Below are 16,928 nucleotides of genomic sequence, written 5' to 3' on the forward strand. Positions count from 1 at the left end.
CGTACTAGAGTGACACGCGGAAAGATTGTGCAGACCAAGTAAGAGATACCCACATTCTCCATCACGTTGCAGTCATCACTTTCATTGTCGGTCGTTCACTTGAAGTTGGCCGTTCAAATATATATCTTTCAAGATATTTACGACGCATCGATACTAACCCTCCTGTGCTAGTTCTTGAGCGGCTCTTGGGGCGAGCGCAGAACATCCTCGAACCACTTGTACGACGGGACCAGACTGTGAGGGTATCCCATGTGAGGCAGTCCATGGAAGAACCTGAGGGAAATCATTGTTAGGTGCTAGGTGGAGACAGAGTTCGGGGGCGCTGACTGACCTTCCTTCTTTGGGGCTCCCGTGGTTGAACAGCATCAGGCAGTCTTCAATGGGGGTAACGCCATCATCAACACCCTGCAAAGCATGGGTCAGTCTTTGGATATGGAAGATCCGCGGGTGTATTGATCATACGTTAAGCAGCAAGAGTCTGCAGCTAGGCTGATCCAAAATGCCCGTCTCTAGAAGAGAGAACTTCTTCTGGCCATACTTCTTGAAATCCTCCGGGTTGGAGTAGCCGTACTTCTTGGCCCAGGCAGGAGTGAGCCTATCAAATGTGTCATTAGCATGTCTGGCCGTGACAGGTGCTGTCACAGTACTTACAGGAATGGGTACTCGTGGTCATCAACTCGGCTCAACCACTCAGGGTCCAAGAAGTAATGGCAGCCCGGTCCGTGGGCGAGGGTTCCCACGAAGCGCTCACGGTGGGTATGTGCAGCCCGAATGGCATAGAACCCACCGGCACTTAGACCCCAGGCAGCAACCCGGGACATGTCGAACTCCGGACGAGTAGCCATGTAGTCAAGAACGCTGGTCCATAGACGGTCCGCTGACTCGGGATCGCTAGGATCGGCAGGGGAGTCCGCCGTGCCGGGGATCTCACAGATAACAGTTGCCCAGCCCCGGTTGATAATCTCATGCGTACGCTGACTATTGTCGGGGCGGTATCCGTCCAGTCCAGTCATCAGCACTACAACTGGGACGGGGTTCTCTGCCGTCGCATGCTCTGGAACACGGACGAAGAGGGGAACATAGGCTCCATCGGTGGCCGACTTATGCTTGTGTGGGATGATGACCTCCTGGATGGCGGGCTTCCAAAAAGATGCTGCCTTTAGATAAACCTTCTTTTGGCGGTTGAAGGCCTCCTTTTTGATGTCCTCTCGAGTCGGATCGACATATGGAAACCGAGAGATACGGTAGACCACAGCAGCTCTTCGGAGAAGGTCAGATGCCATCTCCGTATTGTTGTTGTTCAAGGCAGCTGAGGCCTTGTTCTCCAGTGCCTCGGCAACCGGGAAGAAAGCCTGTGTATAGGCATCAGTGTAGGCATCGTTGATGTTTTCCTATCATACAGTAAGCATGTCACACTTGCAATCATCAGCGGCACATGGCAGGATCATGACAACTTACATCGATAAGCTTCTGGAAAATGGGCCGAAAGTCCTCAATGGCACCATCATGGAACGGGTAGACGGATTTCTCACACTGCATGCTACGTTAGATAATGGCTGGCTGGCGCTTGGCTACTCACTGAGCAAGGGGTGCTGATGCCGGCCACCAGGGAAAAAACTTACTGCAAACCTCCATTTTGTTTCCCAGAGAGCTTTGATGGAGCCCTTGTGAGGGTAAACAGTGTTGAACTTCTCGCCGAGGATCCAAGGAGCCATTGTGTTTACTCGCTCGCGTAGTCCAGTCTTATGGGTAGACAATGTGAAGATGTACAGCTCGTGCGGGAGACAGCACTGAAGAACCCCTTTTAAACCTAAACCATCCAATGTAAGGTGCTCACGAGTCTTGCCGACTGGGGTGCACATGAACTCTGCTTCAAATCTTGTGACATCGGAACCACCATCGAGGGTGCTTAAGGCTGTAGATGCAGGGGGCTGGCCAATCCACGCCTGCCTGGGGAACAAGGGGCGTCACCATCTGTCTCGGATCTCGGACGATCGGTAAGACTGACACGCCGCTCCGCTGGCAGTGGTTAGGGTGAGAATTTTGCTTTGGGTGGCCGTAGTTGAAACTCCCTTGCCTGGATTGTACCATATTAACAAGTTTACGCTGTGCCTGTTCGTGTTCTGGCTTCTAGGCATCCACTTTCGAGCCAAAACAAGAGTTTCCCCTTGGAAGGAAGGTGACCGCCAATTCAGGTGCCTGAACTCCTTGAAGTATGTGTGTTGCTGTGTGATTAAAGTACAACCAGGCTGTCTACCGCGGAGGATGAATGTGATTGGATGGCGTGCATATTGCGCCAATCGCAGCTTTACTAGAGTCGGAAAAAATTCAAGTTAGTGCTTGATGTCGAGAACATCGTGGTAGCCACCTGGTGGACCCAAATATGTACGGTACTGCCACTGAGTGAACCGGACATATCCAACAGGGTGATTTGCTCATTGGATTGATGCCTTGCATCCTCCCGATACCAAGGCGGAAGACGCATTCCAACGCCTGCTGCCGCGGTTTGGGTGAGGAGGAATTGTACTCAATATCTGATTCAAGGTCTCGGTTGCTGTGCTGTGCTATGATCAGTCTCAGCAAAGCAAGCATGCTTCCCCTCTAAGGGCCATGTCTTCCCAAGCCGGAGACTTATAGAATCGTATTCGCAGGAAACAAGGAACAAAAAGTAGGGAATCTCTAGGAAAGGAAGGCCATAAGGGATAGTGTAAGCATAACGAAATTGCAACGACCGCCCGTTGCATAGATGAGTGGACATCTTTCACACTGTGCGTTGAGACTTGGGCCCCTTCATAGCTGATGTGACCGCCACCAGGCGTCAGTATATTCAGCTGTCCACAAGTAGACAAGCGTGCCAATACCTCAGGAATTTTCTTGCTGGGGTATCCTACATCTCTGAACCAGGAAGGTATCTGCAGGTAGGAGAAGCTGGTCGACTCCCTACGTCTCCTTCCCTCATCCCTTGAAGCAAGGACCGGTTACATGGTCGCATTCTATGTCTATGCTGGAATGATTTCTCCCGGGCGGCGACTGAAAGCACGACTCGCAACCGATCGGCTCATTTGCAGGCTTGCTTTCTGGCCATGCGAGATATGTTTGTTTGGATTTAACGCCGAGGCGGCGACACCGGCGAGGCATCCTTATCGCCAAGTTGTTCCTGTCCTTATTGCTCCGCGGCTGAATTAACTTTTTGTCTATAATTTAGAAAAGCCCGAGCAGTTTTCTGTACATACTTAATTCCGACTTCCCTTCAGGAATTGCTTCGCAAGCTTGCAACCGGGTCCCGTGAATGCTATACTCGAAGTCGCGGAAATGATCCGAACCCTCATCACGCTCGGCCTGTACGGGTTCGTCCGACAGGCCTTGAGCAAAAATGTGTATCTGGATTGGAATATAACTTGGGTGACTGCAGCGCCGGATGGGTATGCGAGGCCTGTGATTGGCATCAACGGACACTGGCCTTGTCCCCAGATCGACGTCAATGTCGGCGATAACCTCATCGTCGACGTGTATAATGGGCTGGGTAATGAGTCCACCGGAATCCATTGGCATGGTCTCCATCAGAACTACAATGGGTACATGGACGGCGTTCCAGGAGTCACCCAATGCGAGCTCCACCCTCAGCAGCGAATGCGTTACATTGTCCCGGTAAGCTGAAACTGATCGCTGGATCAGTATATGAACCGTGCCTTCTGACCCATGGATCCAGATGAACCAAACAGGCACATATTGGTACCACTCCCACGAGCCTGGTCAGTATCCTGATGGGTTGCGTGGACCCATCATCGTACACGACAATGTTCCGGCGCCATACCACTATGACGAGGAAATGACCCTCACCTTATCCGACTGGTATCATGTACAGATACCCATCTTGCTTGATGAATTCATTGTTCCATCGGACCATGCCCCCTATGGGGGCCAAGAGCCATTGCCTGATGCGATTTTGTTCAATGATATGCATAACACCAAGATCAGCGTCAAGCCTGACACGACCTATCTTATACACGTCGTCTGCATGGGAAACTTCCCCGGCCATGCGCTCGTCATTGACGACCACGACATGACAATTGTTGGCATGGATGGCATTGCCATAGAGCCGCATTTCCTTCCACCGCAACTCCTGCGTATGGCCGTCGGCCAACGAGTCGACCTCCTCCTCACCACCAAGAATGATACTAGCAAGAACTATGCGATCTGGGACGGTCTCGACATCGACGAGATGTTCGTTCAGGAGGGGAGGAGCCCACCTGCAGGATATAACCCGAACGGTACCGCTTGGCTCATGTACAACGAGGACGCTCCTTTGCCTCCTCCACCAGTGATTCATGTTAACAATGCAAGTCTGGAGTTCCTCGACGATGTGACCTTAACACCGAGAGACCATCTTCCACTGATCGACCCCATACAACACCAATTCATCTTCGACGTCTACCCAACCACAGTGGATGGAAAGCCCGCCTACAGTATCAACAACATGACTTATAATGCGCCCGACTCACCCACTTTGTACACTGCCATTTACTCCGATCCCGAGGCCTGCATGGATCCGGATCTCTATGGAGATGTTAACCCTTTTGTGGTGAATTATGGTGATGTGGTGGAAATTGTTCTGAACAACCACCATGACAACCTCCATCCGTGGCATCTTCACGGTCATGATTTCCAGGTGCTCCAACGCACCTACCCGTATGGTGGCTTCTTCGATGGCTACCGCAATGTCTCCGCCACTCCCATGCGCCGAGATACGCTCATGGTGGAGCCCATGGGGCATTTTGTGATAAGATTCCGTGCAATGAATCCTGATAAGTACTTCCTCCCCGCAAATTGAAGTCTTCAGACTGACGTTGATCGTGTTATTACGCGTTTGGATGTTCCACTGTCACATTGAATGGCACGTCGAGGTCCGGCTCATGGCAATTATCATCGAAGCACCGGACCAGCTGCAGAACATGACTATACCGAATGATCATCTCCAGATGTGCGGGAATACTCAACCCAGCAACTGGGCCCCGTTGGCCCCTTCACCATAGACCAACTGGCCCGACAGTAGGTATGAATGCCGTCGATGTCCTCTGGAACTTACTGATTCGGCTCAGAATGAGCCTAATGGCCATGCACATGACATCTTTGTCCGCAGGCAATGCTGGTCTTGAAGCCATCATAACCCCTTTAAACGTGAGCCTTCTCAAGAGACTAAACACCTATACACGAGACCCGCTGGAGACCGGGAGCCTTGACCTGTGTTAAAGAACTCTTCCAATGCTTGGATATATTCAATGTCCGTGGCGACCATAATCCGTGATAAGTAATTTTACGAACAATTGACGAAAAGTTGTATCATCTTCCTTTTACCGAAATGGCAGCTGCCTTGCAGTTTTTCACCGATAGCTTCGTTTGTCGAATATGCTTGTTATAGCGCTATAGCATCGCCCAGCGAATTCGTAGTAAGGCGAACTTCGCAAGTGGACGGCTTTATAGCAATGCCTTGGCCTTTATCAGTCCGTTTTGTCTCATCAAGTCGTAAACGTCCTTCGCCACACCCCAGGATAACTCAAATCCACGCCCCCCAGCTCCATATGCATGAACGATCACTTCTTGACCTTGAATCACCTTCTCTACTTCGATTCTCATGCCCCCCTCTCGTGCTGGTCGACGACCAACAATATCGCGAATCACATCAAACTCTCCTTTACTTCCCTCCTCGAAGGGAAACCACTTGGCGGCACTCGCCAGTAGCTGGGTCCGCGTTTCCAAGGACGGATTAGGATCCCAATTATGCGGCTGCTTCGTGCCCCCAATAATTGTACCACCACCTAGCGGACGCGGAATACAGAAGGACCAGGAGCCATCGCTATTCTGTCGAGTAATAGTCGCCGAGCAAGGGTTCCTCACCAGACACGTTTGCCCTGAATAGTCAGTCAGTCAGTCAGTCAGCAACATCAACAGCAGCCCCGTCCTCCCAGACAGAATAACCACTCACTCACCCCGAATGATATAACTCTTCTCATCATTAAACCCCAACCCAGAACAATTAACCACAGCCCCCACTCTCTCTGCAAGATAGAACCCCTCCCTCAAATCCACAAACGTATACTCCTTCACCTCCCCACCCCTCAACACAAACTGCCGTAACAACCATGCACAATAAACCGGTGAATTCACCACAAAAGTCCTATACCTCACTCCCCACTTCACATCCCCCGGCACCTGCCCGGGCTGTAAGTACTCGAACTCATCCAAGTGCCCATACACATCCTGGATATTTTTCTCGTCGAGATACTCCGCCGACGGGCTCTCGAGGTGCTCAATCCCGGTTATGGACTGGACACCCGCGCCGGGTTCCCGAGCCGCGAGTGTTTTGAAGTGCGCGTAGGTACGGCGGGCTTGTGCTTCTTCGCGGGTGTGTTGGGCGTTGGAGCCGGGGACGGGGCGGTAGTGGGCGCCTGCCCAGGGTGAGGCGTAGTTTAGAGACGTGCTATGGGGGAAGTCGCGGGCTGCGAGGAGGACGCGTTGGGATGGGGGCAGATGTTGTTGGATGTAGAGGGCTGTGGAGAGGCCGATGATGCCGGCTCTGTTTAGGTGCTTAGTAGTGCTGTTGTTGAGGTTGAGGGGGTGATTGGGATTGCAATATGGATAGTACATACCCTATTACAACGATAGTTTCTTTTTCGGTCATGATGCTGTGGTGGTGGTTATCCTTGAAGGCTGATTGAATTGTGTGTACGTGGGCATGTAAGTTGGTTTGACGATGTTTGTTGGCGGGAATTGAGGGGATGATAAGGGAATGGTTCCCCGCACGCGGAGGAATTGAGTCACACTTCGGGGTAGCTGCGCGTTGTTTCTTATGTAGTGGCCATTAATCGTTATTTTTCTGGCTAAGAAGTTTATTACCCACTGTAGATGGTTACTTAATGGGCAGCTGGTGATGTGACCATGGCCTGATTGCGCACAGCATCACCCGGATAACTATCTATTGTTCGGGAATAGATACGAAATATAGCGAGTGGCACTGTATCGGAGTAAGCTTGGAGATTGAATAGCGTAACATTAAGCTGCTCTTCGATTCTAGCTGTAACCAGCAAGGCTAGAACCGCCGGCGCTGACCATCTATCTATCTGCTATCTAAGCTTTTCGAATATCGGCTTCCGCCTGTCTCGCTTGGTCACATCCACCGCGTGCATGAAATGATGGCGGTCGTCGGAACAATATGGTCGTTAGGTTGGACCAGCCGAGGCTCATGCACGTCGCAAGCTGATATGCAACCCGAGCCGGCATGCGACGTAGTGTTGCCCATCGCATTAACTTGCACTGCATCAGGCAGGACGACCGTGTTCGGACGCAGTGGGACCAGACGAGCTTCTCGTTTGTAGGCTGAAGACGAACTGAATCCTCATCCGCTAGCAAGCGGTGATTGGGGTATATCTTCGTGAAACGTCGTGCTGTAGCGGGGTATCAAACACACATCTTCTCTTTTGCCTTTCTTTTAAGCGATCCCAGATTACCAGACTTAATCCAAAGCATCGGGCAACTTCTCGATGGTGAATTTGCCCCTTGCGACCTTCATGATCGGAACACCAGGAATCTTGCGCAGGCGGCGACAGAGATCTTGATCGTTGGTCGCTACAATGTAGATTCTATGTTTTGTCACCTACAATAGCCGTTAGCGCGCTGTGCTACCCGAGAAGAATTTGGGTAACCACTCACCCGATCCACGATGCAGTCATCTGCATAGGTACCCTTGTGAGAGCACTTGACCCTAGCCCAGCGAGGGTCTTTGGCAACCCGAAGTGCGAGGCGGTACTTGTCACCCAGCTTTTCCAATTCCGCGATGGTGCAGTCCGAGAAAGTCGGAACACACTTCGCGTACAGCCTGCAGCCAGTCTTAGCACATATCCAAAGCCCAGAGAGTTGAGTCCAACTCACAAGTCCATCATCGACGTAAGTAGGTCCTGCTTCGCTCGGATAGCGTGGGAAACAAAGTTGGTATCGACCAGCACGTGGTAGGGAGGGCCAAGGGCAGTGTTTGCGGCAAAGAACATGTTCGAAGGGGCTTGGGTGACTTGTCGAGTCAGTTGATCCTCCTTGGGTGTCTCCTTCTTCGCTTCCGGCTTCTTCAGTCGCTCATCGCGGGCCTTGATGGCGCGCTTCATCTATAAATTCAGTAGGATCAGTTTCCGTCCCGTATCAACTGTAAAGCTTTGAGAGCATACCTGCGCGAACTTGCGAGTTTTCTTTTGCACACCCATTTTGTGACAATAGACCTTCTCGGTACAACAAGGAGAACAGAATAAAATAGCGGGAATTGGGATCGATTATCGTTGCTATCGGTATCGTTAAACGCAGAAGATTTTGGAGATGGCGGAAAATCAGATCACGGGCCGATGTTTTGCCGTGATAGCCAGAGCCACGCAGTTCCGTTATCATGTGATCTACCCGTGACCGCTTGCCGAGTTGCACGGCATCCCCGTCCGTCTAACTGGAAATGGCAGTTCCCTGTCGCTAGGTAAGTCTAGAGCTTCTTATTCCCCGTTGGCATCACCGGAAAGCAACGTAAAGCAATGCAAAGCATCAAGTGTGCGGTTGAACTCAGGCTCTAAATGAAAATTATTTGATATAAAATTGAATGGTCACAATGCCATTGTTCCGAACGTGACACTGACTGAATCCTACCGTGCACAAGGCATCTTGTTGGGTGATGAATATCCGTGAGTCTCAGTCCGCCAGGATTACTCCCCGAACGCTTTCCTTATCACATCCAAGTAAGAGGTAAAATCTCATCACAGTCCGAGCTCCTCAACCACCCCCGCAATGCCTAAGCCCCGGGGCCTCCCACTAGTCCGAAGGACGCCAGTCACAGCGCAGCTTCTAGTTGATCACATCACATTGCATGCACAGGCCGTGTTCATCTGTGGAAGGGCTACTATTTTGGACTCCATATCCCGTATATTAGTCCAGCTATGTATGTCTTAGCCGGATGTGCGTAGAATTGTTGTCTCACCAGCTCCGACTGTGACCGACCGTTCAGATCGTTAGCTCCTGTAAGTGTCAGATAAAATCGCCGATGAAGGTCCTCCCTCCATACTGTGGCCATCTTAGGTTTACGGCCTCCCCGAGGAGCACGCTTCTGGTGGTGTAGACGGCCATGATGTTTGCACCCATGATAAATACCCGTGCTAGTACTCTGTAGTACTACTAGGACCGTGACCTGAGTGCCACTGGTTACTACACCGCCATAGTATGTACTATGTAGCGCCACTGTTTATTTCGAGAGATGTGAGCTCAACGCGACGGTGTCGAGAGTGATGACCGGCCTTAAAAGTGTTTGCCCTGGTGGCTCTTTCGGTTTTTATTCCAACGTTCAAGGTCACCCACCACCTGGAATACGCCAACATATTTCCACATTCTCTCAGGCAAATTAGTAGTCTGCCTCCTGTTTATGTCGGTGCTTCTGCGCACTATTTCAGTGTTCCCATCCACGTAAGTATCCAAGTATATATCACGTACCTCAGTAGCTCCATCCCCAGCACGTCGAGGGATGTGATTCGAAGTCTCACAGCACATCACCCAAGATTAGCCACAATCCTGCTGGCCACACGGGTTGAGCAGTCGTGGGGAGACATTGGCCATACCAGTCAGAGCGCTCATTTACGCGCCGAGCAAGGTCACTTGAGGGCGACTCAGGGCGGTCACGGGCGCTGATTGGCACAACCGAGTGATGAGGCCTGCAGCGTGAAGAAACGCCCTCTGCAGTCCAGAAGCCAATCAGGCCCGAGGAGCTGGCGGGAAAGGTCCCTGACAGCAGCCGCTGGCCATGCAGAACTACCTTTGGGCAAGGTACTGTATACCTCTGTCTCCCATATGTCCTCATAGCGGTAATTATGTCACTGGTACTACTCCAGCCCCGCCTGGGAAGAAAACGGACGCATGCAATACGTTTGCTCTAACCACCACCACCACAACTCCATACTAAGTACTCACCTCACTAGGATGGCCTCCGTCCGATTCCCTCTCTCTTTCCCTCACCCCCCATTTCCCGCCCATCATTGACCGGTGCAACAATTGGCGCTCGTCTCATCTCCTCCATTTTAGTCTCAAACTCTTTCCTTTCCACTAACTGCGCTTCACGTTGATTGTGGGCGGCTTCGTTCGATGATTAGCCTGCCTGATCTTCCTATAGCTCCTGGTTAGCCCGCCAACGGCGTAGCACGAAGTTAACTGAACTCCTCTCGCAACCCACCCCCTGGTCAGACGCGGCAGGATCGACTGGCAGTCTGCTTTGCACTCCGGCTTCCATGTCCCGCTGCTGCATGCTTGTTGGTGTGCCGCTGCTGGAGCCACCCACTGCTCCTCATGCCGCTCGACGGGTCTTATTTGCCTTCGTCCGCTAATTATGTTGTTGAACGCCCTGCTCATCCCATATCAATGACATCCTGGTCCATGGAAGCGCCGTCCACTCCCCTTGGCGCTAGCTCGTGTTGCTTGATGGCTGGAGATTTCGATCGACTCTCTCCGCTGCCTTCGGAGACGTCTCAGATTTCACACAAGTAATTCTCCTTGATGACCACACAACAGACTCTCAAGGCTGGCGCCATCTGAAGAATAATAAGGATTAAGAGTCCGACCATCAGTCCATGCTCAGTGTAAGTCCTGTCATCTGGGTTGGTGCAATTGTCTCTCATTTTACTTTCTGCTCCCCTCCCCACCTCTGCCCTGGTCTTCCTTATTATCTTCCCCCCCCTCCACAGCTTGTGCCAGCAACGTGGTAGCCTGCCTAGTGCGTTGTATCCCTGGTCGTTCCACTGCATCATTCTTTGTCTTTCATCTGCATTTTTGTGCGTCTGCCTTTTTCGTTCGGTTCGGATTTAGCGCGCTATCACCATCGTTTCTTTCGCTGCATCCTGCCACAACCTCGCTTCTTCCTCCCCACCCTATAGCCCCGAGCGTGTTAAGACGAAAGGCTGTCGTTCTGATCGTTCTTTCTAGTCGTGTGCCAATACTCTAACTGTGGTCCGCTCAATTCTCTAGTCAAATGTCTGTCGAGATCACGTTCAACATTGTGTTCTTGATTCGGTAGGCATTTGGAGCAGTGACGTTTCGTTGCCTGTCTTGGGCGGGACTGCACTTACATAGTGCTCAGTTTGTTCTCGTCTTGCTTTGCGTGCCAATGGGAGGTTTATAATTACCATTGCTCGTCTTGGCCGGATAGCGTCTGTTGCCCATCGTCAAGCTGTCATCGCCCCAATATAACCGTTCCAAAAGTGACCCATAGCTGGACCAAGCACTTGACACCTACTTGTCTTGAGACGGAGATTGTGATTGGGACAGGAACAGGATAACAGCAAGCAATACACTGTTTAGACACATCTGCGGCACAGTCGAAAGGATGGTCGAATTATCATGGAACAAAAATCCTGTACAAGTCCCAGATCCTCGACCTTCGAGAATGAAGCCTACCGAGCCCCCGGTATCGACGCAGTCACAGACGCCTCCTGCCCGGCTTGAGCCATGTGCGGCGACAGCGTCTTTACTCCTCTACGCTCAGGGTTCAGTAATTGTATGTCTTCACCATGACACTTTGGCGATAGAACGAAGATTCGAGAACCACCAGGACGATATCGGATTCATATATGTGGATAATGTCAGCGAGCGTGGTGCGGGAAGGCTGGTGGTCAGTTACGATGTCAGCCAGACAGCAATCGTATGGGACCTGTTCACGGGAAACGTACTTGCCAGGTTCGCCTCGTTCGAGCAGCTCAAGGTTGCCGCCTGGATGCGGAATGGAAATGTGGCCTTTGGTAATACCCCTCCTACTGAGTTGCGTTTTTTTTTTTTTCCCTTTCCCATGCAAAAGTGTGCTCACAACCACGTACAGGTAATGAAAAGGGAGACGTAATCATATTTGAGCCTTCTACCTCGGAGCATATGTCGTGCCGCACCATCTTCGATCCCATTACCGCCCTAGCCCCGGCGACGGATTGTCGAACATATGCCATTGGGTAGGTACATGGCGCCTAGTGATCACAACGGTTGAATGATCTAACTGGTTGGCTTAGTTACCAAAATGGTTCCATTATGCTCGCGACACTGCACCCAACATTCAGCATCTTACACACCATGTCCACTTCACGAGGACCGTCGGCGATAATCTCGTTAGCGTGGCATGCATCCTCATCTAAGCAAAAGTCAGACATGCTAGCCAGCTTGGCAGCCAATGGTGATCTGAGAGTCTGGAGTGTAGCAAAACCGCCGCAGAAAGAGGCCCCACGGGTTATCAGAGTGCTCAAGAGGTCTGATGGCTCCCCAGCCACTGAGCCAAAGTGGATGGCTTGGTCTAAGAATGGTAGGATCGTGCAGTTCCTTGAAGGGTAAGCAGGCGTCCGCCATCCCCCCCTCGATTATGAAGCTAAACACCGTTTCAACAGCGAGACGTGGGCTTGGGATGTCAGGACAAAGCATGTCACGTACGAGCCCGTCCCCACCATAGACAACCCTCGTGGCTTTGCCAACTATGGGCCAACCGCCACGCTATTTACCCTTGGTCCTCAATACACTGTTCAGCAATACGATATCGAGAGCCCTGCCATGGTCGCGAACGTGCAGCATGCCCCCGCTGGGGCTTTGCCGGCACCTATGGATCAACCCAGATTACGCACCTTGCAGGAACCACCAAACATGAGGGAATCAGGTGCGATGTATGGCTCTCGAAGAACTCCATTTGACACAAATGGAATTGAGTCTGTTCGGCAACAACGTGCCGATGTTGCGAGCCCTGTGAACAGGAGCCATGCCAATTCGGTCACGAATTCCGTTAGCTCGAAGGCTTCATCGGGGATGCACAAGGTGCCATTTTCACCACCCAGTAGGTCTGGCCAGACGACCACATCGTTCTCGTTAACTTCCGCATCTGGAAGAGAAACGCCCCAGCCATCCGGGGCTTCCTACGCCTATGCCTCATCTGTCTCAATGTCGTCAACGAAGAGCTCCCGAGCCGGGTCACGGCTGAGGAATGAGGTGCAGCTTAGTCCTGCCGAAAAGCCAGTTGATCTGTTCCCATTCACACGCGCACGCCTCAATGATGTGCCTTACGGACACCATCAACCCCTTGACGAGACTCGCCTCACGCCAGATGATCTACGCAAACAGATGCTGAGCGTTGTATTTGGCTTCGATGGAGATATTGAAGGATTGATTTTAGATGAACGTATGTTGAAAGTTTGTGCTTACTATATATGCTTCTACAATGCGCTGACTATGTGCGCAGTGAGCAATCATCCTGAAGCCAGCCAAAGCGCCATCCTGCTTGCTCAATGGATTGGTGGATCCGATACAGACAATATGCTTTCCATGATCAGTTCGGGGCCAGCCTCCATCACTGATTGGATGCTTCTAGCATTTAGCCAGATGTCCGGAGAATCGCAGTCGAACAAGGTTGGACAAGCTCTGGTCCAGAAGTTGCTGGAAATTGGAGATGTCCATACAGCAGCCACCATACTTCTAGGGCTGGGAGACCGAAACGATGCTATCGAAGTCTATGTCTCGCAGAACTTTTATATGGAAGCGATACTGATGACATGTCTTGTGATGCCTACGGACTGGCAGCGACAATCGTATTTGGTGCGTCGGTGGGGAGAACATGTCGTGTCTCACTCCCAGCAGCAACTTGCAATTAGGTGTTTTATGTGCACGGGAGTAGAGCCCTCCGAGCCATGGACGTCTCCCGCTGCGCAACAGGCTACATCCTTTGCGGAGGCTATCACAAGAAGATCTCCAATGACATCCCCGGAGCCTTATCCAAACCCAGCGAGTCTTATGGTTCCAAACTCTCACCCAAGACCAGCTGTCAATGGCAGACCGGTATCGAAGACGCCAGCGCTAAAGCTTATTACGTCGTTTGACTCTCAGCCGAACAATCGGTTCAAATTCCCCGGGTTAAAGTCAGATGACAGAACGCCAACCAACGCGCCTGGGGTCACACCAATCGCGGAATCCGCGGTCGTCGAATCTGCCTTGTCTCCGGGTGGTTTTGGATCGTATAAGCTGAACAACATTCAGAGCATAAACAATGCCATGAACACGCGCACAACAACGCCCGCCTTCAACAGACGGCGTCTTCCATCTATTGGGGAGACCCCGATTGACGTACACCCTCCAACATTTCCATCCACGACATACACTAAACAGGCACTAGACTATGGCTCGACATCAGAGAATGACGAGGGCCAGCCTCCAGAGCAGGAAGTGGAGGGGGAGGAGGCAGATGACGAGCAGCTTGGCTTACTACCATCTGCCCGTTATGACCCAGAAGAGTACAAGCCCAGTCCCCAGACCGCAGTCCAAGCGTCAGCAGATACCTTCGCCACCATCAAGGGTCTTCCTTCTCCGGCTGCTGGGGTCTTTGAGGCTCTGAAGGAGCGGTCAGATAGCCGAAACGGTACTAGAGAACGAAAGCCAGACGGCTTGCAGCTTAATCTTCATCACCGCAACGCCTCGGAGAATGACATGCACATGCAAGCCGAGATGCTGGCCAACTTCCGGAGTCCAGCATCAACGTTGAATAGCTTCAGTTCGGCAAGGAGCCCCAGTGTTAGTGGTCGCAGTATTGACCCATATATCAGTAGCTTGGGCGAGGCCAACTATCACGCAAAGAAGTATCAAGGCAGTCGCCCTAACGGTCGAGGAAGAAGGAATACGGATGAGTCGGCCAGTCAGACCTCGGCTCGGAGGTACCGCTCCAGAAACGCTTCACAGGAGACGCGCGGGCGAAATGAGAAAAGATACATTCCACCTGCCAAACGCTCCCCCTCTTCTCCTGTTCCAATGTCGCCAGAGGAACTGGCTCGGATCAACGCCAATGCTGCCAACAAGCCATCGTCGCGAACTCGCAGTGCCAGCAGAGTCCGCAAACCACGTTCACGCAACTCCTCTGAACGCCGTCAGAACCGTTCCGCCAGTCGAAACACAGCGAACCAGGTTGGTACTGAAAATCAAGGTCCTTCCAGTCGTGGGCGCAGCGTAGACCGTCAAGAATCAGGCACATCTCCCTCGCCTCCACTGCCGGGATCGAGTGCAGAAGATGCACTGAGACTCGTTGCGAGTGATAGAGAACGGTTGCGAACCCGCCAAAGGAGCAGCAGTCGTCGACCTGAAAAGGCTGCTGGTGGGAAGGGCGAGACAACATCTGAGTCAAAGTGGGCCAGAGCGAGGTCTCGTAGCCGTCACGATACCGAGGCGACAGAAAGCGCGCAACAAGCTGTACCCGAATCCTTCAATGGCAGTACTGCCCATGATGACATCTGTGTGGTTGATAACACTCATAGCGATAATAACATGCTGGCACAGGCATCTCACGAGGTGGAAACTGCTATCCTCCATGATAAAATTGTGGAACAGCGGAGAAAGGAGCTTGCCGCTGCAGAGCTTGAAGCTCGGCGCCTGTCGCTGGCACGCAATCCGTCAGCGCCTAATATTCCCTTCCCAGGGGAGTTGCAGCCGAGTCGTTCTGCTCTGGAAAGTGCGACATTTTCGATCAATGCTTTTGCGCCGCGTACTCCTGGCCGGAACCGGGCTGCTACCAACAAGGGCTCGCCAGAGTATCCCAGCAGCTCTGATTCAAACTCTTCGAGATCCGGTGTGCCCTTGGGACTGCCAGCAACGCCGAAAGCCATGAAGCACCCCAAATATAACGGGTATGAAGAAACCGCACCGACACCCCCACTGCCTTCCGACGCCGGCTTCCTCCTTAGTGATGCCAAGTACCAGGGTGATGCGGAGCGGATCGGTCGTTCGATGTCTGTTCCAGTCCCTGAAAGTCACCAGCCTGGCGTGGTACCAACGGATCTTCCGATGCATCCGAGATACAACCCTCACCTCCCGAGAAGTCGGTCCACCAGCCGGACGCGAAGTATGGCTCCTCGTCGAGACAGTGGTGGGCATAGCTACGGCGGCTCTCCGGTAACAGTTAGTATAGAGGAGACCATTGAAAACGCAATGGCAACCCAGCAGACCGAGAACCCTCCCATTTTGCCGGAGCTCCAACATCTGAGCCCCCCACCACCGCCACCTCCCCCAGCGGCCCCTTTGGCTTCGCCTCGCGAGTCTTCAGGGACGATAGACATCGCCATCGACAACGAAGACTTCGGTCGACTGCTGCCTCGCGCGATGACCACGGGACCCACGCTCCACATGGATAGCCGTCCAGGTCTGGAACAACGCCGTTTGTCTTTTGAGCACCGCCGGGGCCGCAGTGTCAACGAGAGCCTGAGCAGCAAGATCCGCAACTTGGCTCGGATGGGCAGCACCAAGAGCACAGACTCGTGGGTTGCTACCGACATCTCGATCCCGTACGAGAGCGTGATCGTCGACGGACGCATATAAGCATACCTTTGATGCATTGCATCTAATCTGTCAACACTTTCAGTTGGACACTTATGATTGATGACATTCTGCTTCTTTTCATTCTTTCGAGAACAGTTATATTTGCACATTTCCCCTTTTCCCGTTTAGCCAAGGCATATCTCGAATATTGGTCATTGTGATAGTTGGAATTGTATACCCTGGCAATATCTTCCCAGATAATGATGGACAAGCAAGGAATACGCAGTTACCAGAAGATGCATTATAATGGGCTTTCTTTTTATTCTTTTTATTCTGATTCTACTTCGCCTCTAAACATGGCCCTCGGGGGCACGAGAAAAGTCGCTCCTTAACCTATTTACCTAAGCCTTGCCCTACTAAATATGCAAGACATTTAGTGATTAATCGAGCCATTTCTGACAGTACCGTTCCTTTACCGTAAAACAATAGGCCTTAGAGCGAAGGAATTACTGGTAGGAAACATACGAAGCAATCGTATCTGACTGCTGCCGGACAAGTATAGGTCGAAGACAAGAGATCAGCTGGCAGAGGGGAAAGTCGTAATCAGAGTT

At 52.0% G+C, this 16,928-nt stretch overlaps 4 protein-coding genes across 4 annotated transcripts; 2 read left to right on the forward strand and 2 right to left on the reverse strand.

Moving 5' to 3' along the window:
• Positions 1 to 167: 167 nt before the first annotated feature.
• On the reverse strand, positions 168 to 1,715 carry ayg1 (heptaketide hydrolyase ayg1; the record flags this gene model as incomplete). Its single annotated transcript, XM_067616735.1, has 6 exons — positions 168 to 273; positions 332 to 405; positions 463 to 595; positions 652 to 1,391; positions 1,459 to 1,533; positions 1,623 to 1,715. The coding sequence occupies 6 exons, from the start codon at positions 1,713 to 1,715 to the stop codon at positions 168 to 170; spliced, it is 1,221 nt and encodes a 406-aa protein (XP_067484489.1).
• Positions 1,716 to 2,912: 1,197 nt separating this feature from the next.
• On the forward strand, positions 2,913 to 5,033 carry abr1 (multicopper oxidase abr1; the record flags this gene model as incomplete). The annotated part of the gene is made up of 3 exons (XM_067628537.1): positions 2,913 to 3,648; positions 3,710 to 4,809; positions 4,841 to 5,033. Exons 1-3 carry the CDS (start codon positions 3,313 to 3,315, stop codon positions 5,031 to 5,033), a joined length of 1,629 nt encoding a protein of 542 aa, XP_067484490.1. The 5' UTR covers positions 2,913 to 3,312.
• Positions 5,034 to 5,475: 442 nt separating this feature from the next.
• Positions 5,476 to 8,249, reverse strand: ASPBRDRAFT_111970 (uncharacterized protein; the record flags this gene model as incomplete). The annotated part of the gene is made up of 6 exons (XM_067616608.1): positions 5,476 to 5,909; positions 5,988 to 6,585; positions 7,577 to 7,651; positions 7,708 to 7,873; positions 7,927 to 8,153; positions 8,214 to 8,249. 6 exons carry the CDS (start codon positions 8,247 to 8,249, stop codon positions 5,476 to 5,478), a joined length of 1,536 nt encoding a protein of 511 aa, XP_067484491.1.
• Positions 8,250 to 11,386: 3,137 nt separating this feature from the next.
• Positions 11,387 to 16,377, forward strand: ASPBRDRAFT_50180 (uncharacterized protein; the record flags this gene model as incomplete). Its single annotated transcript, XM_067626492.1, has 5 exons — positions 11,387 to 11,798; positions 11,876 to 11,999; positions 12,057 to 12,368; positions 12,426 to 13,204; positions 13,265 to 16,377. 5 exons carry the CDS (start codon positions 11,387 to 11,389, stop codon positions 16,375 to 16,377), a joined length of 4,740 nt encoding a protein of 1,579 aa, XP_067484492.1.
• Positions 16,378 to 16,928: the final 551 nt, after the last annotated feature.

Source organism: Aspergillus brasiliensis (assembly GCF_001889945.1).
Source record: "Aspergillus brasiliensis CBS 101740 unplaced genomic scaffold ASPBRscaffold_1, whole genome shotgun sequence".
Taxonomy (NCBI): Eukaryota; Fungi; Ascomycota; class Eurotiomycetes; order Eurotiales; family Aspergillaceae; genus Aspergillus; species Aspergillus brasiliensis.